General features: G+C 48.8%; 8 protein-coding genes across 8 annotated transcripts; 5 read left to right on the top strand and 3 right to left on the bottom strand.

Annotated features, from left to right (window-relative positions):
• Window positions 1-712: 712 nt before the first annotated feature.
• On the top strand, window positions 713-2,282 carry ANOM_001272 (heme-dependent oxidative N-demethylase family protein; the record flags this gene model as incomplete). The annotated part of the gene is made up of 3 exons (XM_015546529.1): window positions 713-1,214; window positions 1,281-1,746; window positions 1,802-2,282. The coding sequence occupies 3 exons, from the start codon at window positions 713-715 to the stop codon at window positions 2,280-2,282; spliced, it is 1,449 nt and encodes a 482-aa protein (XP_015411398.1).
• A 607-nt stretch (window positions 2,283-2,889) lies between these two features.
• Window positions 2,890-3,636, bottom strand: ANOM_001271 (PRP38 family protein; the record flags this gene model as incomplete). The annotated part of the gene is made up of 1 exon (XM_015546528.1): window positions 2,890-3,636. One exon carries the CDS (start codon window positions 3,634-3,636, stop codon window positions 2,890-2,892), a length of 747 nt encoding a protein of 248 aa, XP_015411399.1.
• Window positions 3,637-4,029: 393 nt separating this feature from the next.
• On the top strand, window positions 4,030-5,022 carry ANOM_001270 (uncharacterized protein; the record flags this gene model as incomplete). Its single annotated transcript, XM_015546527.1, has 1 exon — window positions 4,030-5,022. The coding sequence occupies one exon, from the start codon at window positions 4,030-4,032 to the stop codon at window positions 5,020-5,022; it is 993 nt and encodes a 330-aa protein (XP_015411400.1).
• Window positions 5,023-5,399: 377 nt separating this feature from the next.
• Window positions 5,400-7,487, bottom strand: ANOM_001269 (WD40 repeat domain-containing protein; the record flags this gene model as incomplete). The annotated part of the gene is made up of 3 exons (XM_015546526.1): window positions 5,400-5,622; window positions 5,690-7,382; window positions 7,445-7,487. The coding sequence occupies 3 exons, from the start codon at window positions 7,485-7,487 to the stop codon at window positions 5,400-5,402; spliced, it is 1,959 nt and encodes a 652-aa protein (XP_015411432.1).
• A 1,242-nt stretch (window positions 7,488-8,729) lies between these two features.
• Window positions 8,730-12,114, top strand: ANOM_001268 (putative DEAD box helicase involved in nonsense mediated decay; the record flags this gene model as incomplete). The annotated part of the gene is made up of 4 exons (XM_015546525.1): window positions 8,730-9,122; window positions 9,180-9,538; window positions 9,592-11,304; window positions 11,820-12,114. The coding sequence occupies 4 exons, from the start codon at window positions 8,730-8,732 to the stop codon at window positions 12,112-12,114; spliced, it is 2,760 nt and encodes a 919-aa protein (XP_015411431.1).
• Window positions 12,115-12,549: 435 nt separating this feature from the next.
• ANOM_001267 (PET191 family protein) lies at window positions 12,550-13,196 on the bottom strand. Its single transcript, XM_015546524.1, has 3 exons — window positions 13,147-13,196; window positions 12,838-12,979; window positions 12,550-12,764 (listed from the first exon to the last, which is right to left on the bottom strand). The coding sequence occupies exons 1-3, from the start codon at window positions 13,169-13,171 to the stop codon at window positions 12,578-12,580; spliced, it is 354 nt and encodes a 117-aa protein (XP_015411427.1). The 5' UTR covers window positions 13,172-13,196; the 3' UTR covers window positions 12,550-12,577.
• A 301-nt stretch (window positions 13,197-13,497) lies between these two features.
• On the top strand, window positions 13,498-14,968 carry ANOM_001266 (sterol esterase; the record flags this gene model as incomplete). Its single annotated transcript, XM_015546523.1, has 2 exons — window positions 13,498-13,612; window positions 13,668-14,968. 2 exons carry the CDS (start codon window positions 13,498-13,500, stop codon window positions 14,966-14,968), a joined length of 1,416 nt encoding a protein of 471 aa, XP_015411426.1.
• Window positions 14,969-17,746: 2,778 nt separating this feature from the next.
• On the top strand, window positions 17,747-18,816 carry ANOM_001265 (putative RAS small monomeric GTPase (Rsr1); the record flags this gene model as incomplete). Its single annotated transcript, XM_015546522.1, has 6 exons — window positions 17,747-17,757; window positions 17,835-17,866; window positions 18,043-18,122; window positions 18,172-18,223; window positions 18,277-18,286; window positions 18,393-18,816. The coding sequence occupies 6 exons, from the start codon at window positions 17,747-17,749 to the stop codon at window positions 18,814-18,816; spliced, it is 609 nt and encodes a 202-aa protein (XP_015411425.1).
• Window positions 18,817-18,892: the final 76 nt, after the last annotated feature.

Here is an 18,892-nt window from a genome sequence, read left to right as displayed (position 1 = left end):
GTAAGTACCTCCCCTCATCTATGCTTCGGAACCAGATATTGGGACAATGGAAAGGTGGCTCACTGGCCCCAGATGAATTTACGAAGTCCTGCCGCTGTTGATATGGCATGTTCACGTGAAGGGAGAGATGGAGCCTCTACTACCTTACATCATAGGGCGCATGCATCTAGCTCGAGCTACATCGTTTCTACATAAATGTGACCCGATCTGTGGCTATTAAATGTATGGCATATGTCGGTGAAACGGGCCTCTAATATTACATCCTTGCAATTCTATGACGCCGAAGATTGGCTCCTCACACCTTCTCAGAAGTACCGCACTCCCCTATCAAGATCGATCGCATCAAAGTACTCGATACGGGAAGGTATCCTTATCTTTTATCTGCATCTCCGCACCGAACGAAGTAAAGCATTCGGTTACATTGCTCCTGAGAGGCTGGAGATTCCGCATGGCATCCCCAAACCAGCTGCGAATCCCGCCAATCCTTGATTTCCATAATGGCCACATATCCCTCTTAGAGTATTAAATCAAGGTTACTTCCCTGTGGCCTCTATGGCTGAAACTTTCACTGACATCCATATCTTGGACACTCGACACTCTTGTCTACGTACGAGATACGATACAGATGTGACTTCGCATTATTTGAGCCTGTGACAGCGAAACTATTCATATAATTTCGTTTAGTGCACCATATTGCATTTAAGAGGGCATTATGGACGCACTCGATCGGCTAGATAATATGTGGTTGGTGTGCCTCACTATTTTCGGACTAACTGGGCTATGTTACGCCCTGACTGGGTTGCAAATCATACCAGTTTGGCTTCGCTCAAAGCTTCATAACCTCCGAGATGGGACCCCACCGCAGTCGCTATCACCGGAGAAGAGAACAGTGCAGTGTGCAGATGTTCTACCACCTCAGGGCCGTCAGGCACTCGCTGCAGCACTGGAATTTACGACAGGGATCAATGAAGTCAGCGAAGAGAAGGTTCTCAAACACATCCTTCCCATGACCACGGACTATAGGTCCTGCGAGGAAGACAAATACACTCCAACGGGGTTTTCAATAGCTGAAATTAAGGCCTTAGGGGACTTTCCAGACTATGCGAAGCTCAGCGGTGTTCCCTTGCCTCAAGAGTACCTCGAGTGTGAGATTAAAAAAGCGCTACCCAGCCATATCGGCCGTTCAGATGGGGTTACCACCAGACAATGTGTAAGTTTGCTCATATCTTGACTACAAGTGCCGCCACATAACTTGAGAAATACGTTAACAATCATGGTAGCATTGACAAAACTAGAAACGAATTGGTGGATAGAACTCGAGAACACCTACGAACAGCGGATCGCGCAACGGAAGGAGTTGTACGCAAAGTATGGGGATGCAGTCCTAGGCTGGCTCCCCGGATCAGAGCTGGCCTGTAAAGAGCTTATGGAAATGGTTCTGCAGTTCATCTGCGCCCGCTATCCACAATACTTTTCCTTGGCGGACGGACGCATCCTACAGAATAGGATCTTGGGAATAGAACAGGATATTAGATCCAAGCATCCCCTTGAGATCCTGCTCGACAATGTTCCCGAGGACTTCGGTATGATGCTACGTGATGACACAACGGGTAACTATTTTTTGCGTGCTGGAGTGATCTGTTCTTCTTTGGGATGGGATCTCGGCACCAAGATCGGACTTCAGCTTCATCAGATCCATGACCCAGTTCCAGAGTATAAAGAGAAGATGCAATTCTCCATGGATCGGTGCGTAAAATGCCAAAACATCTTAATAACTGTACACTCACAGATAAATACACAGGTATTTCACCAAAATGCCGACCGACAAACCGATACAAAGAGGGTCTTGGGGCCTTGAAGTCGGGCAGCCGTTGTATATGCCCAAAGGGGACCCTCATGAGAAACTCCGACTTTACCAAGATCCCAATATCCAGCTAGAGGACTGCTATCTCAGGGTGGACTGGCAAACACTCCGCCGCCTTCCTCTCTCGGGATCTATCGTATTCAACTTCAAGGCACTGTTCACACCTGTGACTGAATTCCGGGACGAGCCTGGCGTGCCCGCATTGATAACCAAGGTCTTGAAGGAGGGCAAGAGAAGTATAATGGAGTATAAGAATACCTGGCACGTGGAGCATGTTATACTTCCCAAGCTTGAAGAATGGGCAAAAGAACAAGAAGAGAATGGGCTCGTGCCCAGTGGTTGGGAGGTAGCTACATTGGATGACAGTCCATGGTATCAAAATTGGCAGAAGAAGTGGCATCGCCAACAGGGCTTTTAGTGCCATTTGCTCATTAACTCTTCCCCAACTCCGTATTCCTTGATATGATTTCTGATTTTCATAGACTCGGTGATACTGGGCGAGGCAGCCACGTTGAGATTATTTGTTTGCGTTCTAAGTTATTTAGGGACATGGTACAATGGACATAATCTGTAAGTGAAATTGACAAATGTTTTACAATTAAATAGCAAAGATGATGGGGTATCTCCGAATACTGCAGATTGTAACCAGAAATGGTGCTATTCTCAAGCAGCAATACCGTTTTTCCAATTCCCGACTCCGAGCCGCAGAGTCCCACTCTCCCATAGTTAATGTTCCCATATAACCCATCTTGAAGAGGATGATGATAATTCCGTGGCGTCTGTGTCACGACGCTCGAGGCATATTCGATTACTGCCTTATAGGGCACGTAAGGTAGCGGGCTCAAATGAGAACCACACCTATTAAAAGGGTGCGGGTAGCTCAATGAGAACGACGGTTCATTGGAAACCGTCATGAGTCTGCACGAGTAGCCGTAGCCTCTGGGACCAAGCCGGCAATAGAAGCTCAACACCAATGTAATATTTGGCAGAGCCAAAAGGACGTTCGCAGCTAGCCAGTGGCCGTCTCAATCATCGCCAGCATCATCAGATGACCGAGCATCGCTAGCCTGACCTTCCTCACTCTCATCTTCGTTGTCCATCTCCTCCAACTCAGCAGCCAGCGGGCTTATGCGTTCCTCCAAGAGATCCAAATCCTCCAACTGCTGTCGCGAAGGCAACTTCCACAGACTCGTACCACACACACGATCCTTGGTGAGGAGATCATCGACGAATTGATCCACATACGTAAGAACGACTGAATCGCGCACCCGCCGCTTCAACTTTCGATAATCAAGAAGAAGCGGTTCTAACGTCTTGTACACATCCACCGCGTCGAATGTCAAACGGACGTAAAACGCCGCCAAAGCCCGCAGGTACTTGAAGTCACCTTGTTGTTTGACCACGCCGTTCTCAGCTTGCTCCGTGGCTGTCTGCTCCCCTTCCTCGTCGTTGACCGGGTCGGTGAAATTTAGGTACTCCAGTACGATGTCCCGGTCCGGGTTTAGTTGTAGCATCTTGAATGCGAGACAGAGGAATGGTGTAGGCTTCTCGGAGACGCCGTACGTTCCTCCGATGGAGGTCAGCTCAACCGCGCGATCGCACAGCGTCGCTGCGTTCAATCCGAAACATTGTTCCTTCCAGTAGTAGGAGTCCGTGATGCGGTCGCGCACGGCTTTTTCGAATAGAGTGGCTGGATTGACACCGCGGACTAACGGACCGCTGTAGCCGCGGTTGTCAAGGAGGGAGCTGGCATCAGCGCGGTGGGATGCCATGTTTTCCGGGGTGTATTGGCGGGCGAGGTGAAGGATTTGCGGAGAAACAATGATGCAGATGAAAGATTGAACTGAATGATGTCGGAGTTGAGGCGATTGTCTTGGCGGTCGGGATTCTGCCAAGACCGGCCCTTATCGATAGTCGTACCGCCAACCGGCTGACTGTAAACACGAGATGAAACAGGTTCAGTGATCGGTTGGGTCTTCACCATCTGGATTTTGACGTATGAGTTGCATGATTGACGAGTGTACGAGTGACTATATTGCCATTTAAAAGAAAGACCATATATATCCCAGTCGTGGTACCACAGTGTCCCATCTACGGTGCTTTTCATCTACAACCAACGGGCCATCCAAAGTATACACCCACCACATACCAATGCAGAACCAGCAATGGTCCTCCTAACATCCTCCACGGTCTCCGTCATCCTCTCCTCGGGAGTGATCTGCATATTCACCTTCGTCCTCTTCCTCTCCGGCTACGTCCTCCAGCAACAATCCGTCCGCAGCATCCAACACGCCATCAAACCCCCGCAACCCCCAGACCCCATCCACGGCCTCACCCACCATGGAGCCAACACAAAACGCACACTCCTAGACAACAACGATCACCCAGGCGGCAGCTATGCCTACCTCCAGCTCCTCACCACGCCAGATCCCTCCAACATCTGCTCCGCAATCCTCTTCTTCAAAACCCTCTCCACCAACAACACAGCAATCCAAGACCGTCTCTTCATGTACCCCCAAGAATGGGACCAAACCCCACCCCACAAGCTCACCACCCAGGTCTCAACCGCCCTCTCCCTGCTGCGCACAGCCTCCCTGAAATACAACATCTGGCTGCTCCCCATCGACATGACAGCCGCCACCAGCGCCGGCTACGCCCCCACAGACACAAAGCTCCTCCGTCTCGGCCAGATCCAGTTCATGCAGTACGACTCTGTCCTCTACGTCCAAACACCCGGATTGCTGCTTGACACGGCCAAATTGGACGCCATGCTTCTTTCCAGGCCGTTGCCCGGCAGACATGATAAGAACAGGCCCGACTCGTATAACAACGAGGCCTGGATTCCGATGCCGCTTCGTCCGGATCGCGATGTGGCTCTCCCGCCTGTGTATCTGGTGACTGTTAATAATGTGGGCGCGGGCCAGGTCGAGGCGCGTGGGCATGTGCCGAATGTCGCGTTGCCGGGGTTCGGGTCCTTGGCTACGGGGCCTTGGGGCGCAGAGAGGGAGGAGCAGCCTGGGTACGTTTTCTTTGAGCATGATGAGGACGGGCATGTTTCTTGGGCGAGGAATTCGTTGTTTGGACCTTGGAGGGCGGGGCAACATGATGTTTGTGAGGGGATTGATTTTGATGATGTGCATGATGATCATGGGCTATGATTATGAATTTTGTTTTTTTCTGGTTTGCATGGTTATCGTTTGGTTTGGACATATCGGGTTGGTGTTTGTGGTTTCATATGGATACTGTAGCATATTGTACTTTTCTTCTTTATTATAGTTTCTCTCCTCGGTTGGCTACATGTACGGAATTACATGCCAGTACACGTTACTAGATCTCATTCAGTATTTACAAGATAGTGAACCTGGAAGAATATCATGGTATAACTCATCAGTCGTGTCTTCAACATGACTCAACACAGCGCTATCATTAACACATTGCCGGTATATGCGTCAAAACTACATCAAACAGCAAAGCATCCCAGCAACACGCATAGAAGCATGCCAGAGATACAGATAGTATACAAATCCACAGCCAACTACCGAGGAACACCGATCTCGTACCCCAGTAAGACTTCGGTGGTACTGCCTTCCCAGCCTCTATTGCCACTTGTGGAGACCATGAACCGACATGCTTGGTCGATGTATAGCTGTGAGACAGTGCCTGTTCGATGCCCGGGAATGATAAGGAATGGGACTGTTGAGTGACGAGCGACTTGCTCGTGTTTCAGGTCGTATAATCTAAGAATATCATGGGAGGCGCTGGAAGTTGGGGTTAGCTCATGGAATATTTTTTTTCAGTGTGCGATCAACATTGCCAAAAGCTTACCAGACTATATGTCGCCCATTAGGCATCGCCCTGAGAGCCGTAACAGGCCCACTTCCCTGGGGGAATTTGAAAACTCGTTCAGGGTCTCGTAAGCCCTTGTGAAGACTGAATTCTTCTACAGTTCCATTTCGACGGCCGGCGTAGATATAATTACCGTCAGGAGACCAGCATGCATTCATGCACCAAGGTGGGGAATTGCGAGGCGATATGCGAGCAACAGGGTCCGGTTGTCGTCTGTCCCATACTCGGATAGTGCCGTCTATGGATGCGGCAAGGAAGGTGTTATCGGAAACATTCTTATCAGACTCTGTTTGTTGGCTGGCATTTTGGCTCTCGAGGACAGGTTCCAATTCCTCAGCGTGAGGCAGCCCGTTCACAACAGGCTGCGACGAGGCAGTGGCGGCCTCTGACTCACGAGTCTCTGGTTGCTGAGGCGCCACGGTCTCCTCCTTGATTTGGGCACTTGTATCAACTGGAGCTGGCGCTTCTGGAGCACCATTTTGCTGATCTGACGGCTCAGGCTCACCGGGCGCATCGGCGTCGGGGAGGGTGCCATTGGCTAGAGCTTTGCCAAATTCATCATCTTCATCTATGCCAAAGGCATTTCCTGATGCGCCTGCACCTTCGCCTGCGGTGCCATCTGCGTCCCCGAACAACGAATCCGCTCCACCGAAAAGTGAGTCTGCCGGTGAGCCCGCCTGCGGGTTTGATGTGTCGCCAACACCGCCTTGGTCGTTCGACGTATCCATGAAGTCGAAGCTATTACCACCACTCGCCTGGTAATTCGACGAATAAGTCCCATTAGGAAGCGGTGTCTCAGTATCCTTAGGGACTGGAAGACTAGATTCAGGCCGTAAGTCAATGGCTGATATTTGCCTGGCACTGGATCCAAATGAGCGCCTAGTCTGGCCCGTGTTCAGGTCCCAGTCAAAGATTCGCTTATCCCAACTTCCGGACAATAATGATTTCTCATCCGATGTCAGATTCAACACTGACACGGCTGAAGTATGCTGTTTTAGCAGAGCAATCTCCTTGCCCTCGTCATGGCGGATAGATTGTAGGCGAATGGCACCGGACTCTAAGCCGGACAATAACCACAACCCTTCACTATGGCTAGCCAAAGAATATACCGGTGACAGAGTGTTACCGTCCATGTTTTCCCAATATGTCATTACCACGCCCGCCTTGATCACGCTGTCCACAAAGGGGTGCCGTTGCGCTACAGTTAACATCAACTTGCTATTGATCGACTCCACCCAATTGAACTTCCGCACATATCCATCTGAGCCGCCACTAAATACCCATCTCATGTCTGCAGTCGCCGTCACCGCATTAATCGATGTACTATGGGGCGCAGCCGTCGTAGGGACTATATCGTAGGTAGAGGCAGTGAGACATTCGGGCCGGACTGGCGGATGATACACAGAAACCGAATCATGGACAATGTTCACTGGGCCGGTCGTGGTCATTTCGACATCGGCGTTCGGTTGGGTTGCTACACCAGCGCTATCCGATACGTGACTGGCATTGGATTGGGTATCTGCATCTTGATCGGCGTCTTGATCGGCGTCGGCGTCGGCGTCGTTGTCGTTCTCGTTGTCGTTGTCGTTATCATTGTCATTGTCGTTGCCGCCATCATCAGCGTCCCGGAGGGTGTCATCCATTTCATTATCGGAGCTACCATCTTGCGAGCCTATACATCGCCAATCATTAGGCTGCTGCGACCATCGTCAACGGTGTTGCAGGGAAGCTCACCAGCAAGATCTCTGTCATCATCATCTTCCCCTAGCAAAGCCATTGTCTCAAGCAGTGAAGGTTCGAGGCTCGATTCTTCTAGAGCACGCGATCTCGAAGCTGGAAGCTATACCATATAAAGTGTATATATAAGTAGCGAACAAAGAGCTCTATCTCAATAGCCCATCTCTCGGTGGGAACCTCCGCAATTCAAGGGTTCATGGCTTGATAGCTCGCACGGACTTTAGAGACAATGGGAAATAGGCGGTAAAATCAGTCGCACAGATGTTGCGCCCAGGGGTACCAAGGCAGAAGCTATGGTATTGCGGCGGAAGTATATTGAAATCGGGAAGACGGTGCCTTTCTTTATCTCCAAATCCGTTTATCGTTCTTTCCCCGGCATCAGTCACGTTGCCCGCCCGCCCACTTTCTGCCTGAGGCGGAAACGTCTTTCCTGACTTGGCTAGTGTCAATATTAACCCAACTATAACTTCTGGTATGTTTGATACAACAGTTGGGTATAGATATCCCTCTACGACGAAAAGTATTGCTGAAGGAAGGAGAAGGAAAGGAAGAGGAGATGTTTCAAGTATTGTTTGACGAGGTAGCGTAACGACCTCGTACAGTGACAACTCTTACAGGAACAAATAGTTATGGTTATTACCTTATTCCATAGCAATTAAAGGGACTGACCACTAATTGAGCAGAATTTCGCCTCTCAGATTGAAATCATTCATGCCTCTTGCTATCTATTCCCCTGTTGCACTTTGTACATGTAGATATATCTCGTTATCCATCATATCTTCAAGGGGCGTGCATTCGAGAACACAGTGGAAGAATTGGCTCAATGGGTAAAGTATGGCAAATAAAAGCGTCCTTTGAGCAAGGCATACCATTTCTTCTGAAATAGAAAGAAGCTCTTGGAAGGACGTGACTAGTAGATATGAATCTACATTTGTGATTTCCTCCATTCACACTCGATTGAGAGCTGATTTGGAAGATTCCGATACAGCTCCTCAACTTAGTGAATCAAGCAATCTTGACAGACTGTTCTTTAACATCGAATTGGGCTCTCTACGAAAAAACAAAGGTAGCTTTACAGAATGTTCTCGACTACATAAACTGGGGGTCAACGCTCTCTAAATTTTCTTGTTGGTTCCTGAATTGCCTGCCTTGTTGGGAGAGTACAAACGAGCCAACCTCACTTTCTCTTTCTCGTTTCCTGAACAACTCACCTTGAACCACCACCGTCACCACCACCATCATCTAAACAACGAACTAATTTCTTAGTGGCAGCTTATACAACATGAAACCATCGAGCGACTCTTATATTCCTAGTAATGGCACGCCTCATAAACAATCCACGAAACCAGCTGTTCGCCCCGTTATCCCCGTTGTCCCCGTTAACCAAGACGTGAAAGCATACTTCGCTGAGGAAGCCCTCGATAACTCCCAGCCGTGGCTTCTAAATCCAGAAATTCCATCACCTGATGAGATAATGGGAACTGGATCTGAGACTGAGTTCGTTGACCTGCTGCCAAACCGGATCGAGGGTCCCTGGGGCTCGAAGGAAGAGTATCTGAAAGCCCACTATGAGTTACTGAGAGAAGACGCAGTCGCTCCTCTACGGGACGCTGTAGCGTACGTTCGAGAGGATCCAGAGATGCGAGACACCAATACCATATCAATCTACGAGAAGGTTTGTACCTATTCCTCTCTCAGCTTCGGGGGAGGATCGTCTAATTCGTGGGTCTAGGTGTACATTGTAGGTATTACTTTTACACAACAAGGCGTGGCGACTCGGATTCAATTTTCGACTATTAGATCAGGAAAGAATATTGTCTGGGAATATTCTAAGCGGCTAAGATCAGGCACCATTGTTGCTCTTTCTCCGGCGGATGATTCGTTCAGAAACAAATGTGTTATTGCTGTCGTGGCAGCCCGACCACTAAGTGGTATAAAGCAACATCCTCCAGAGATTGACATTTATTTCGCGCGGCCTGTGGATGCAGAGTTCGATCCTCACCAAGAATGGCTTATGGTTGAAGCCAGAGATGGCTACTTCGAGTCCATGAGACATACGATGACAGCTTTGCAGAAAATGTGTCGAGAAAAGTAGGTTTTCTATCCTTATAAGGGTCTTGAATTGAACCTAACAGTTTCGACAGGTTTCCACTCGCCGAGCAGATCTGCTTCCTCCATCCTAATACCGATACTCCCGAGTATGTCAAAGCAGATCCAGTAGTGGACGTACAGTCTGCTATCTGTCCACCTGGAGGAGAAGCCAAGGTTAATATCCTTGAAAACTGGCCTAAATACCCAACAGGCGATCTGGATGCCACCCAATGGAGGGCTTTACAGCAAATGCTTACAAAAAGCCTTGCCGTTATTCAAGGCCCTCCAGGAACCGGCAAAACATTCGTCTCCGTGATTGCATTGAGGATTTTGCTCTCTAATATGAATCCAGGGGATCCACCTATAATTGTGGCCTCGCAGACAAACCATGCTCTAGATCAGCTCCTGAGGCACGTTTCTCATTTCCAGAGTGACTACATTCGCTTGGGAGGCAGAAGTAATGACCTTGAGATTAAAAAGCGTACCCTTTTTGCCGTCCGACAAAATGAACCCATTGCAGCCATCCAAGGCAGTATTCTCGGACAGGCTCAAAGGCGATATAGTAAATACCATCACACAATTGCCGATCTCTTGCAGAACTTCAGTGCCGAGAACGATGACACTCCCCTTCCACCTGAGCTTTTCGCAAAGTATGGCCTACTGACCGCAACACAATGTGACTCTCTTGCGAAGGGGGCAAAAGACTGGATACGCCCCAACAACGAAGAAGATGGCAACCCCTTACTAGCCTGGCTTGGAGAACAAGTGGTGCCATTCGAAGTACACTACTCAACTGAGAATTTTGGCTTCGAAGAAGATGAGATTGACCTGGAATATGAGCAGCTGAAAGAATTAGAAGCCGAGCAAGGAAATGAAGAGGACGACCATGAAGTTCTCAAAGGACCGTTCATTTGTATTCGGGAAAGATTCTGCGGACAAAATACTTCAGCCTCCGAGGAGGCTAGCCGGAAGTATCTGAGGGAGCCCGACCTCTGGAAGGTACCTGTCAAGGCACGTGGAGGAGTATATAATACTCTTCGGAAGCTGCTCAAAGACAAAATCAGGCCGAAGTTCCAAAGCTTGGTTACACTTAACACAAACAATTGCAAAGACATCCGCATTGGAAAGTGGGAACGGGACAATCACCTCCTCCGGGATGCCAAGTTGATTGGGATGACAACAACGGGCCTTAGCAAATACCGAGCTCTTATATCAAGCTTAAAACCCAAGGTTGCTCTGATAGAAGAAGCAGCGGAAGCCATCGAAGCACCGGTAGCAGCTGCCTGCCTCGATTCTCTTCAACATATGATCCTTGTAGGAGATCACCAGCAGCTCAGAGGGAGTTGCTCGGTAAAGGACCTTCAGGGTGAACCGTTCTTCCTGGATATTTCAATGTTCGAAAGACTTGTGAATAACGGGATCCAATACGAGACTCTTAGAAGACAGAGGCGGATGGCGCCAGAGATACGACGATTGCTGGAACCCATTTACGGCGAGCTTCATGACCACCAGTCAGTGCTCGAACGCCCAAAAGTACCAGGAATGGGGGACGTACGATCATACTTCTTTTCTCATAATTGGCCAGAAAGCAGTGACAGCTTGTCTTCGAAGTATAATGAGAAGGAGGCGGAAATGATTATAGGATTCTTCATGCACCTGGTGCTCAACGGTGTTGCAGTCAAGGATATAACGGTGCTGACATTTTATAATGGCCAGAGAAAAAAGCTTCTCAAACTGTTCAAGGAGAATTCCTACCTTCAGGGTCAGTATGTGAATGTTGTGACTGTCGATTCGTTTCAGGGAGAAGAAAACGAGGTAGTGATTCTCTCATTGGTGAGGAGCGGCCGGCCTACCATCGGGTTCTTATCTATAGAGAACAGGGTCTGTGTTGCACTTTCGCGTGCCAGGAGCGGTTTTTATATCTTTGGAGACTCGACGACACTTGCTGATGCGGATCCCCTTTGGTGGCAAGTAGTGACCCTGATGGGGGGCAAGAACCCAAAACGAAGACTTGGTTTTTATCTACCTTTAACATGCACTAAGCATGGAAATGTGATATACAAGAAAGGTTCGTACATCCTACGTCCTCTTTAGTGGATTCTACTTATGACCAGTTTCAATAGATCCCTCTGAGTGGGACGCTGCCTACGGGGGATGTGATCTCCCTTGCAATGAACATCTAGCCTGTGGACACAGATGTCCTCTTTCATGTCATAGGTAAATTGAGCTGCACGACCCGTCTGAACATCTAAATAATAGAGCTGACCGTATGGACTGGTAGTTTCTCCCATGACCAAGTCAAATGCACCGAGGTCTGTAATCGACAGATGCGATGTGGCCACAGATGTGACAAGCCCTGTTATGAGATTCACACCTGTTTCTGTGGGTGCCCGTTGAACTTCGCCATCGAGTGTAACTCAGAAGCGACTGGGTCTCTGCGCTTTGGCAGGGAAGGATGTATATTTGAGGAGGACAGTCACCGTCAGGCTGCCATTCTCAGCTACCAAGCCTTTGCAAACGGTGGATCCAAGGAACAGGACGAACGACTCTTTAGGATGGCTAATTCAAGCAAGTAGAGCGAATACCAGAGTAAAGGCGATATAAAGCGCAGCCTGGTACAAACAGTACATTCGCATTTCCTATTCGCGTTGGCGCCAGGGCTGATGTAAAGTTATGATTGAGAATCTACTCTGTGAAGCTCGCACTCATGAATGTTTACTATTCGAGATCATCCATCTCTTCTCACCATCTCTCTCCAATGGTAGACTATCTCTCATGCAGTATGCTCCAGAGTATCCCTGCGCCAGCCTGGCTTACTTTGCACTCAAAAGAGTAAGTAGTTGGTAGCGGTGAATATCAATTTACCTAGTATGTACAGTAGATCGTACACCAGAATCATGAGGTCTATAATCGTACAAGTCCCTCCACAAACTCCAACCCATGCCAAGAGAACGAAAATACAAGAGTCCAGCTATGTGTCAAATGACTTCTGATAAGGAACGGTGGGTTTCGGCACTGAGACAGCATCGAAACATCCCCTCACAGGCCCCTTGTTTTCTCAGGATCCATCTGGACCTCATCCCCACTAATCTCTTTGACAGACTCAAATGCAGGCTTCCCAGCATATAACTGTTCAGGCTTGTTCCGCTTCCCGCCTTCCATTTCGCTGGCGCCCGCGAGTGGCTGGTTTCCGCGGAATCGCTTGCGCATATCGATCAAACCCCGCCTGGTTGAAAATTAAGAGTTAGGCCTGGTTTCAGCATTTCAGAGGTCTTCCGCCGAGGATATGCATAACTCACTTGCACTCGCCGAACCCTTTCCGCAGCTGTTGGCATCGCATGGGCAGTGTATCAACTAGCGGCTCGCTCAAGCATTCACGGGGAGTGTGGCGCTGCACCATGATGCAATCGGATTCCTGGAGACATTGGGCCAATGCATCCCCTATAATATTATTTCAAAGCATAGTTAGATTAGGGGCGTCCTTTCAATTATGGAGGGTAGGAAATATGTTGGCCGCAGGCTAAGCATGAGGTTCGGGTCTTGGTCCCGGAAGCGACGGTCGGTCGCCCCGAATGGATCGAGAATTGAGAGAGCTGGACAGTACTCACGGATGTCTTTGCATGAGTTCGGCATCTTGCTTACAGGTAGGGATCCAGCCGACAAGGCAGAGGAAGGAAGACCTGCCAATCACTTGTCCGGCGCAAAATTAGACTCCAGGAAACGAAGGCAAAAATGGGGCCATCCCCGGATTAGATAAGCAGCTATCACATGAAAATGCAGATGACGTCTGAGCGCTGCCCTTTCTTGGAATTTCTTTTACTGGGGTTCCGGGGATCTTCCTTCATTTCGCTTCCTGGCGCATTTCTGCCTCGTCCCCCATCATGGAGTTCAGGCCCAGGGTTGTGCAATAGACTTGTTCCCCTTCCGGTCCTAAAGCCTCAGCGATAAATTCCTTCATCATGGCGCGCATGCCGGTGATTGGACGATTGTTTTGGTTTGAATATCTAGCACTGTTCGCTTCTTTGATTCTGGTACTGCTCGAATGGATCATACATATAATTACATTTTGTCTTCGTAAGTTAGATGAAGTCGCGTTGACGTTCTCAAATCATTCGCTGACCTCAGACAGCTGAAACGGTAATCAACTTCTTCTACGACCGGTCGAAAACTATTTTCAACCTATTTATAACTCCCGAGGATGAAGGCAAGCGCAGTAAAGAAGAACGGATCGCCGCCGCAGTCGCACAGGCCTCCGACTTCGTAGATATATGCGCTCTGTTTGGTTACCAGACTGAGGAGCATATTGTCCAGACCGGCGATGGCTACCTGCTCGGCCTACACCGCTTGGCCTACCGGCGCGGCGAGGAAAAGATGCGCGTCAATCAAGGAAAAGGGGGCGTCCGGAAGAAGGTTGTCTTCCTCCATCATGGACTGATGATGTGCAGTGAGGTTTGGGTGTGTTTGTCAGAAGAACAACGGTGTCTTCCCTTTCAATTAGTGGAAAGGGGCTATGACGTGTGGTTTGGAAACAATCGCGGCAACAAGTACTCCAAAAAGTCCGTGCGGTTCTCGCCCGGGTCCAACGAATTTTGGGACTTCTCCATCGATCAGTTTGCCTTCCACGATATTCCCGACAGCATCAATTATATCTTGGATGTCACGGGCCAGCCTTCTCTGTCGTATGTCGGGTTCTCGCAGGGCACCGCTCAAGCCTTTGCGACACTATCTATCCACCCACTGCTGAACCAGAAGGTCGATGTTTTCGTGGCCCTTGCGCCCGCCATGGCACCTACAGGCTTGCCAAACCATTTCGTTGACTCGCTGATGAAGGCCTCGCCGAATTTCTTGTTCCTTCTGTTCGGCCGTCGGAGCATCCTCAGTTCCACGACCATGTGGCAGACGGTCCTCTACCCGCCTATCTTTGTCCAGATTATCGACAAGTGTCTTGACGGACTCTTTAACTGGAAATGCCGGAACATCAGTCGCTGGCAAAAGCTAGCGGGATACCTACATCTATTCTCCTTGACCAGCACCAAATCTGTGGTCCATTGGTTTCAGATCATCCGGCATAAAAACTTTCAATTCTACGACGACGAAGTCCACGCTCCATTTAGCATTGTCGCTAGCGAGCGCTTCTATAAGCCGGTCAAGTACCCTACTAAGAACATCAAGACGCCCATTGTGCTTCTGTATGGAGGCAATGACAGCCTCGTGGACATTAACGTTATGCTGAAAGAGCTTCCACGCGAGACCACGGCCAAGATCATCCCGAAGTACGAACATCTCGATTTCTTGTGGGCGGCAGACGTAGAGCAAGAGGTGTTCAGCCATGTCTTCGAGGCTCTCGAACGGTATAGCGGCATCACCCAGTTTGAGGGGCCGGTGATGGGCCTGATCAATGGCGATGCGGGGCATGCGATCGCGATTTAGGCGATAGAGATCCATTAGATAGCATGAGTTATATGATTCGTGCGAAGTATATACCGGCGCGTACCCGGACGGCGGTTGGTTTGTCTATAATGGTGTCTGTTAATACCTCACATTAGTGTATATTTCTCTTTTTTGTTCATCTTTTCCTTTGCATTCCTCGACCCAGACTGCAACAGCCATGGCCTGTTTGTTGCACAGCACGTAACCCGAGGCCGCTATAGTATCTCATATTATGATATCATTCACGCCATAGAAGGAGGGCAATGACCAGTCGAACGCCGTTGGACCTCGCTTGACACACCGTGTGGGCCGTCGAATGTGATACATTGATTTAAGGTCGAACTGACGTCCCGGCATTCATTTAGACTACTGGTCAGAGCCAACGCCCCCCTACCCCTCTAGTGTCGGTATCAAGTTACATATGTCGTTGGAGTTTGCCTCCTGGAAATGCCTCCCGTTAGACCTATCGACCGGTCCATCACATGAACCCTGCGTCGTACTTCTTGCGCCCAATCGTCGCTCCCTGGATCTCCCGGTCGAGAGTCCAGCCATTGGTTTGTTTGGTGCCTGACAGCATGAGGTGGCCAGGTCTTTGGTCCGGACTCAGTCCCTCTCGTCCGGGAGGAGGGATGGTGAGTTGGTTTTCTTGTGCAGGAGAGCCGAGGGTGGGAAAAAGGTGACAGGTAAAGTGAACCGTTTAGCTTAAGCGATTGGTCGAGGCCGAAGGGTGTTTCAGGATATACGGAGGAACGGAGAAGGGGAAGGGGGGGAAAGAGGGATTCTGATCATAGGCTAAATGGGACGTTGTTATATCTCGAGGGCGATTCCTCCCCCCCTTGTCTGAAGTGGTCTATATTTCTAGAAGCTAAGGCTTTCCCGTCCATCAAGGGAGATCTAAATTTATTTGACAGGACAACGGTTGCACTCATCCATGCTTTGGTACGTTGTCTACTCTTTTCTTTTTGGGCAGTTTTTGTTTCTCTAGTCCTGTCTCGTCGTTCTTTTCAATAGTCCATTCGACTTTTTTGTCAATCGGTCAGGTTGGGAATGGTTGGATGGAGCTCCGAAAGCAGATCATCACGACCATCACTTCCAATGATTGGCAAGCCGAGTCATGGCCGAGTCGGACAATTCAATGCTTTCCTTTCGTCTCCTGCAGATACCCTGGTGGCATTATGGGGTTCCCCCAAAACCGAGCCAGGTGACCTTGATTTGGAGATCATAATGACTATTGTTTTTGAGGATCTCCAACCACCGGGACTCTCTCCAGGGAGACGAAGGGATACCATAAGCATTCTATAGATAGTGTTCTTTTTTCTTTTTATTCTTTCTTTCTAGATTTTTATGACTGTTTGTTGGCTTGTTTCCTTTTTTTTTTTTTTTCCCCGGTTGATTTTCTCCCCTTCTTGACCCATTGATGGTATTTCACCCAACCCCCTTGAATACTGATAGTGGATGTATTTTCTATATTTGTTTATTTTTTATTCTTTTTTCATTTTTCATTTTTCATTATTTTTTTTCTTTTACCGGAATGAACCCAAAGAAAGAATGAAAAAGCGCCAAACGACTGGGACTAAAGGGGGGTTTTCTAGGGTTCTCTAAACCATTATCGGACTGGCAGCGATTGATTGAGGAAAGTCCCACGAGAGTTAATCCTTTCCAGGTTTAAACGCTGCTGGCTTAAGGTTTCGTGCCAATTGTTGCGCACATTTGGGAAGCCTTTTTCTTGTTTGATTTTATTTTATTTGATTCTTTTTTACTTGGAACTGATTATTATTATTATTTCTTTTCGCTCACACCGCTTCGAATGTTGACAAAAGTGAAAAGGGAAAAGAAAGGAAATCGTTAGGAAAGGGAATAATATCAAAGAAATAACTAGGAAAAAAAGAAAAAGGTAAAGAACTATACATGTTGAAGTTGTCTCCCAAAATGAACCAAAGGATACAGTGATTGGGACCCAATTGAATAAAATGAAACCTCAGGGTGAAAAAAAAACAAACACAAAATTAAAAAAGAACAAGGGAATTACAATTTTTGTATCTCATTCATTGCATTTCATTTCATTTCATTTTTTTTTTTTTCTTTGACATGAACCCTCCGACTCGGATCCTTTCCACCCTTTGCCAATTCCTCATATGAAAAAGAACAAGAAAAAGAAAAAGACAAAAAAAAATCTCCCCACACCCGCTGACTTAGCTTCTAGTTCGGTCTTTAGTCTCCGGAAATCCACCCGAATTTCTGTTGACATCAACCGTTTTTCCTGCGCTCGTCTTCTCCGACCCCCTTTGACCCTTCACTCGGATTCAGTGATTGCCTCAGGTTCGGTGGCGCTGTCGAGTCCACGGCCTGCATATTTACCCCAACTCCCCCCCTCCCTCTCTACCACCCGCGACATTGGTTGGCATTGGCATTGAGACCGATGTAACGCATCGCGTTGTCGCTGCCTTTGCTCTTCCAGCCCACCCCCGCCCCCAAAGGACCCAGTATCAGACCATCCCATTGCTTGCAATCGCGATTCACCACCGAGATCTTCTACCGTTGACGAGACACGAAATTAACGAAGTATATCCTTTATCTACTCCTCTGATCTGGGCCGGTTTGCGTGAATTTCATCGTCGCATCATACTCTTTGGTGGAGATTCAGGATCTACGGTACAACAGAGATTGTGTTGGAAGAGATCGATTGAACCAAGCATCACATCGTCCCGATCGTTTCGAGGCGCTACATCTTATCAAATAACCGGAGTTGATTGAGCGGGAACTGCAATTGCTATTTCAATGCGGCCGCAGTACGTTCCTCCCGCATCGGGTCCCTGGCCCTGAACCTCTTGCGCGCGCCGGATGCTAATGGTTTCGCTCGATACAGACGGGAATATCATATTGTCGTGCTCGGCGCTGGTAGGCATCATCTTACGTCCGAAGATCGTTGAGGTCCACCGCTGATATCTGCTATCTCGTGCGCAACAGGTGGAGTGGGAAAGAGTTGTCTGACTGGTACATACCCTCTGCCTCGTCCATTGACCTGACTCATGGGTCATTCCGCCTGAGGGACAATTGTCACTTACACTGTACAGCTCAGTTCGTCCAAAATGTGTGGATTGAGAGCTATGACCCGACGATCGAAGATTCATATCGCAAACAGATCGAGGTAGACGTAAGTGGATTGTGTTCCCAAACAGGTCTTGTGTTACTGACTGCCACAGGGGCGACAATGCATTTTGGAAATTCTTGACACTGCAGGAACAGAACAATTCAGTAAGTCTCCCTGCAACGGTACGGCTCTGTCCTTTCCACTAACACCGCCCTAGCTGCCATGAGGTAAATCATCATTCCGTCCCACTTCTGCAGTCCACTGGGATCCACTACTGCGTGACACATAACCACTCACTCCCTTTCAGACCCGCATGCTAACCCTGATTCACAGAGAGCTTTACATGAAACAGGGCCAAGGGTTTCTCCTGGTATTTTCCATTACGAGCATGTCCTCGTTGAACGAGCTGTCCGAACTACGAGAACAGATCATCCGCATCAAAGATGACGAGAAAGTCCCCATCGTCATCGTAGGTAATAAATCCGACCTGGAGGAGGACCGCGCGGTGCCCCGTGCTCGCGCCTTCGCCCTCTCCCAGAGCTGGGGCAACGCCCCCTACTATGAGACATCGGCTCGCCGACGAGCCAACGTCAACGAGGTCTTCATTGACCTCTGCCGACAGATCATCCGGAAGGACCTGCAAGGCAACTCCAAGGGTCGCGACGAACCACCCAAGCGGGAAAATACGAACCGGCCCGATCGCAAGCGAGAACGACGACAGAAGACGAAACGTAAAGGACCTTGTGTGATTCTATAAATTAACGAATGTTATAAATGAAGGAGGTGCAGAAGAACCAACGACTCGCTCATCGTATTTGAACCAGTCCACCTCA

This window comes from Aspergillus nomiae (genome assembly GCF_001204775.2).
Source record: "Aspergillus nomiae NRRL 13137 chromosome Unknown contig00013, whole genome shotgun sequence".
In the NCBI taxonomy this organism is placed as follows: domain Eukaryota; kingdom Fungi; phylum Ascomycota; class Eurotiomycetes; order Eurotiales; family Aspergillaceae; genus Aspergillus; species Aspergillus nomiae.
Note: the sequence above shows the minus strand (reverse complement) of the source record. Positions and strands in the feature narration are given on the sequence as shown.

Coding starts and splice junctions, on each gene's coding strand:
- ANOM_001267 (XM_015546524.1), bottom strand. CDS start 13,171: ATGCCGAACTCATGCAAAGACATCC. Junction 12,980..13,146: donor GAACTCATGCAAAGACATCC/GTGAGTACTGTC, acceptor ATAATATTATAG/GGGATGCATTGGCCCAATGT. Junction 12,765..12,837: donor AAAGGGTTCGGCGAGTGCAA/GTGAGTTATGCA, acceptor ATTTTCAACCAG/GCGGGGTTTGATCGATATGC.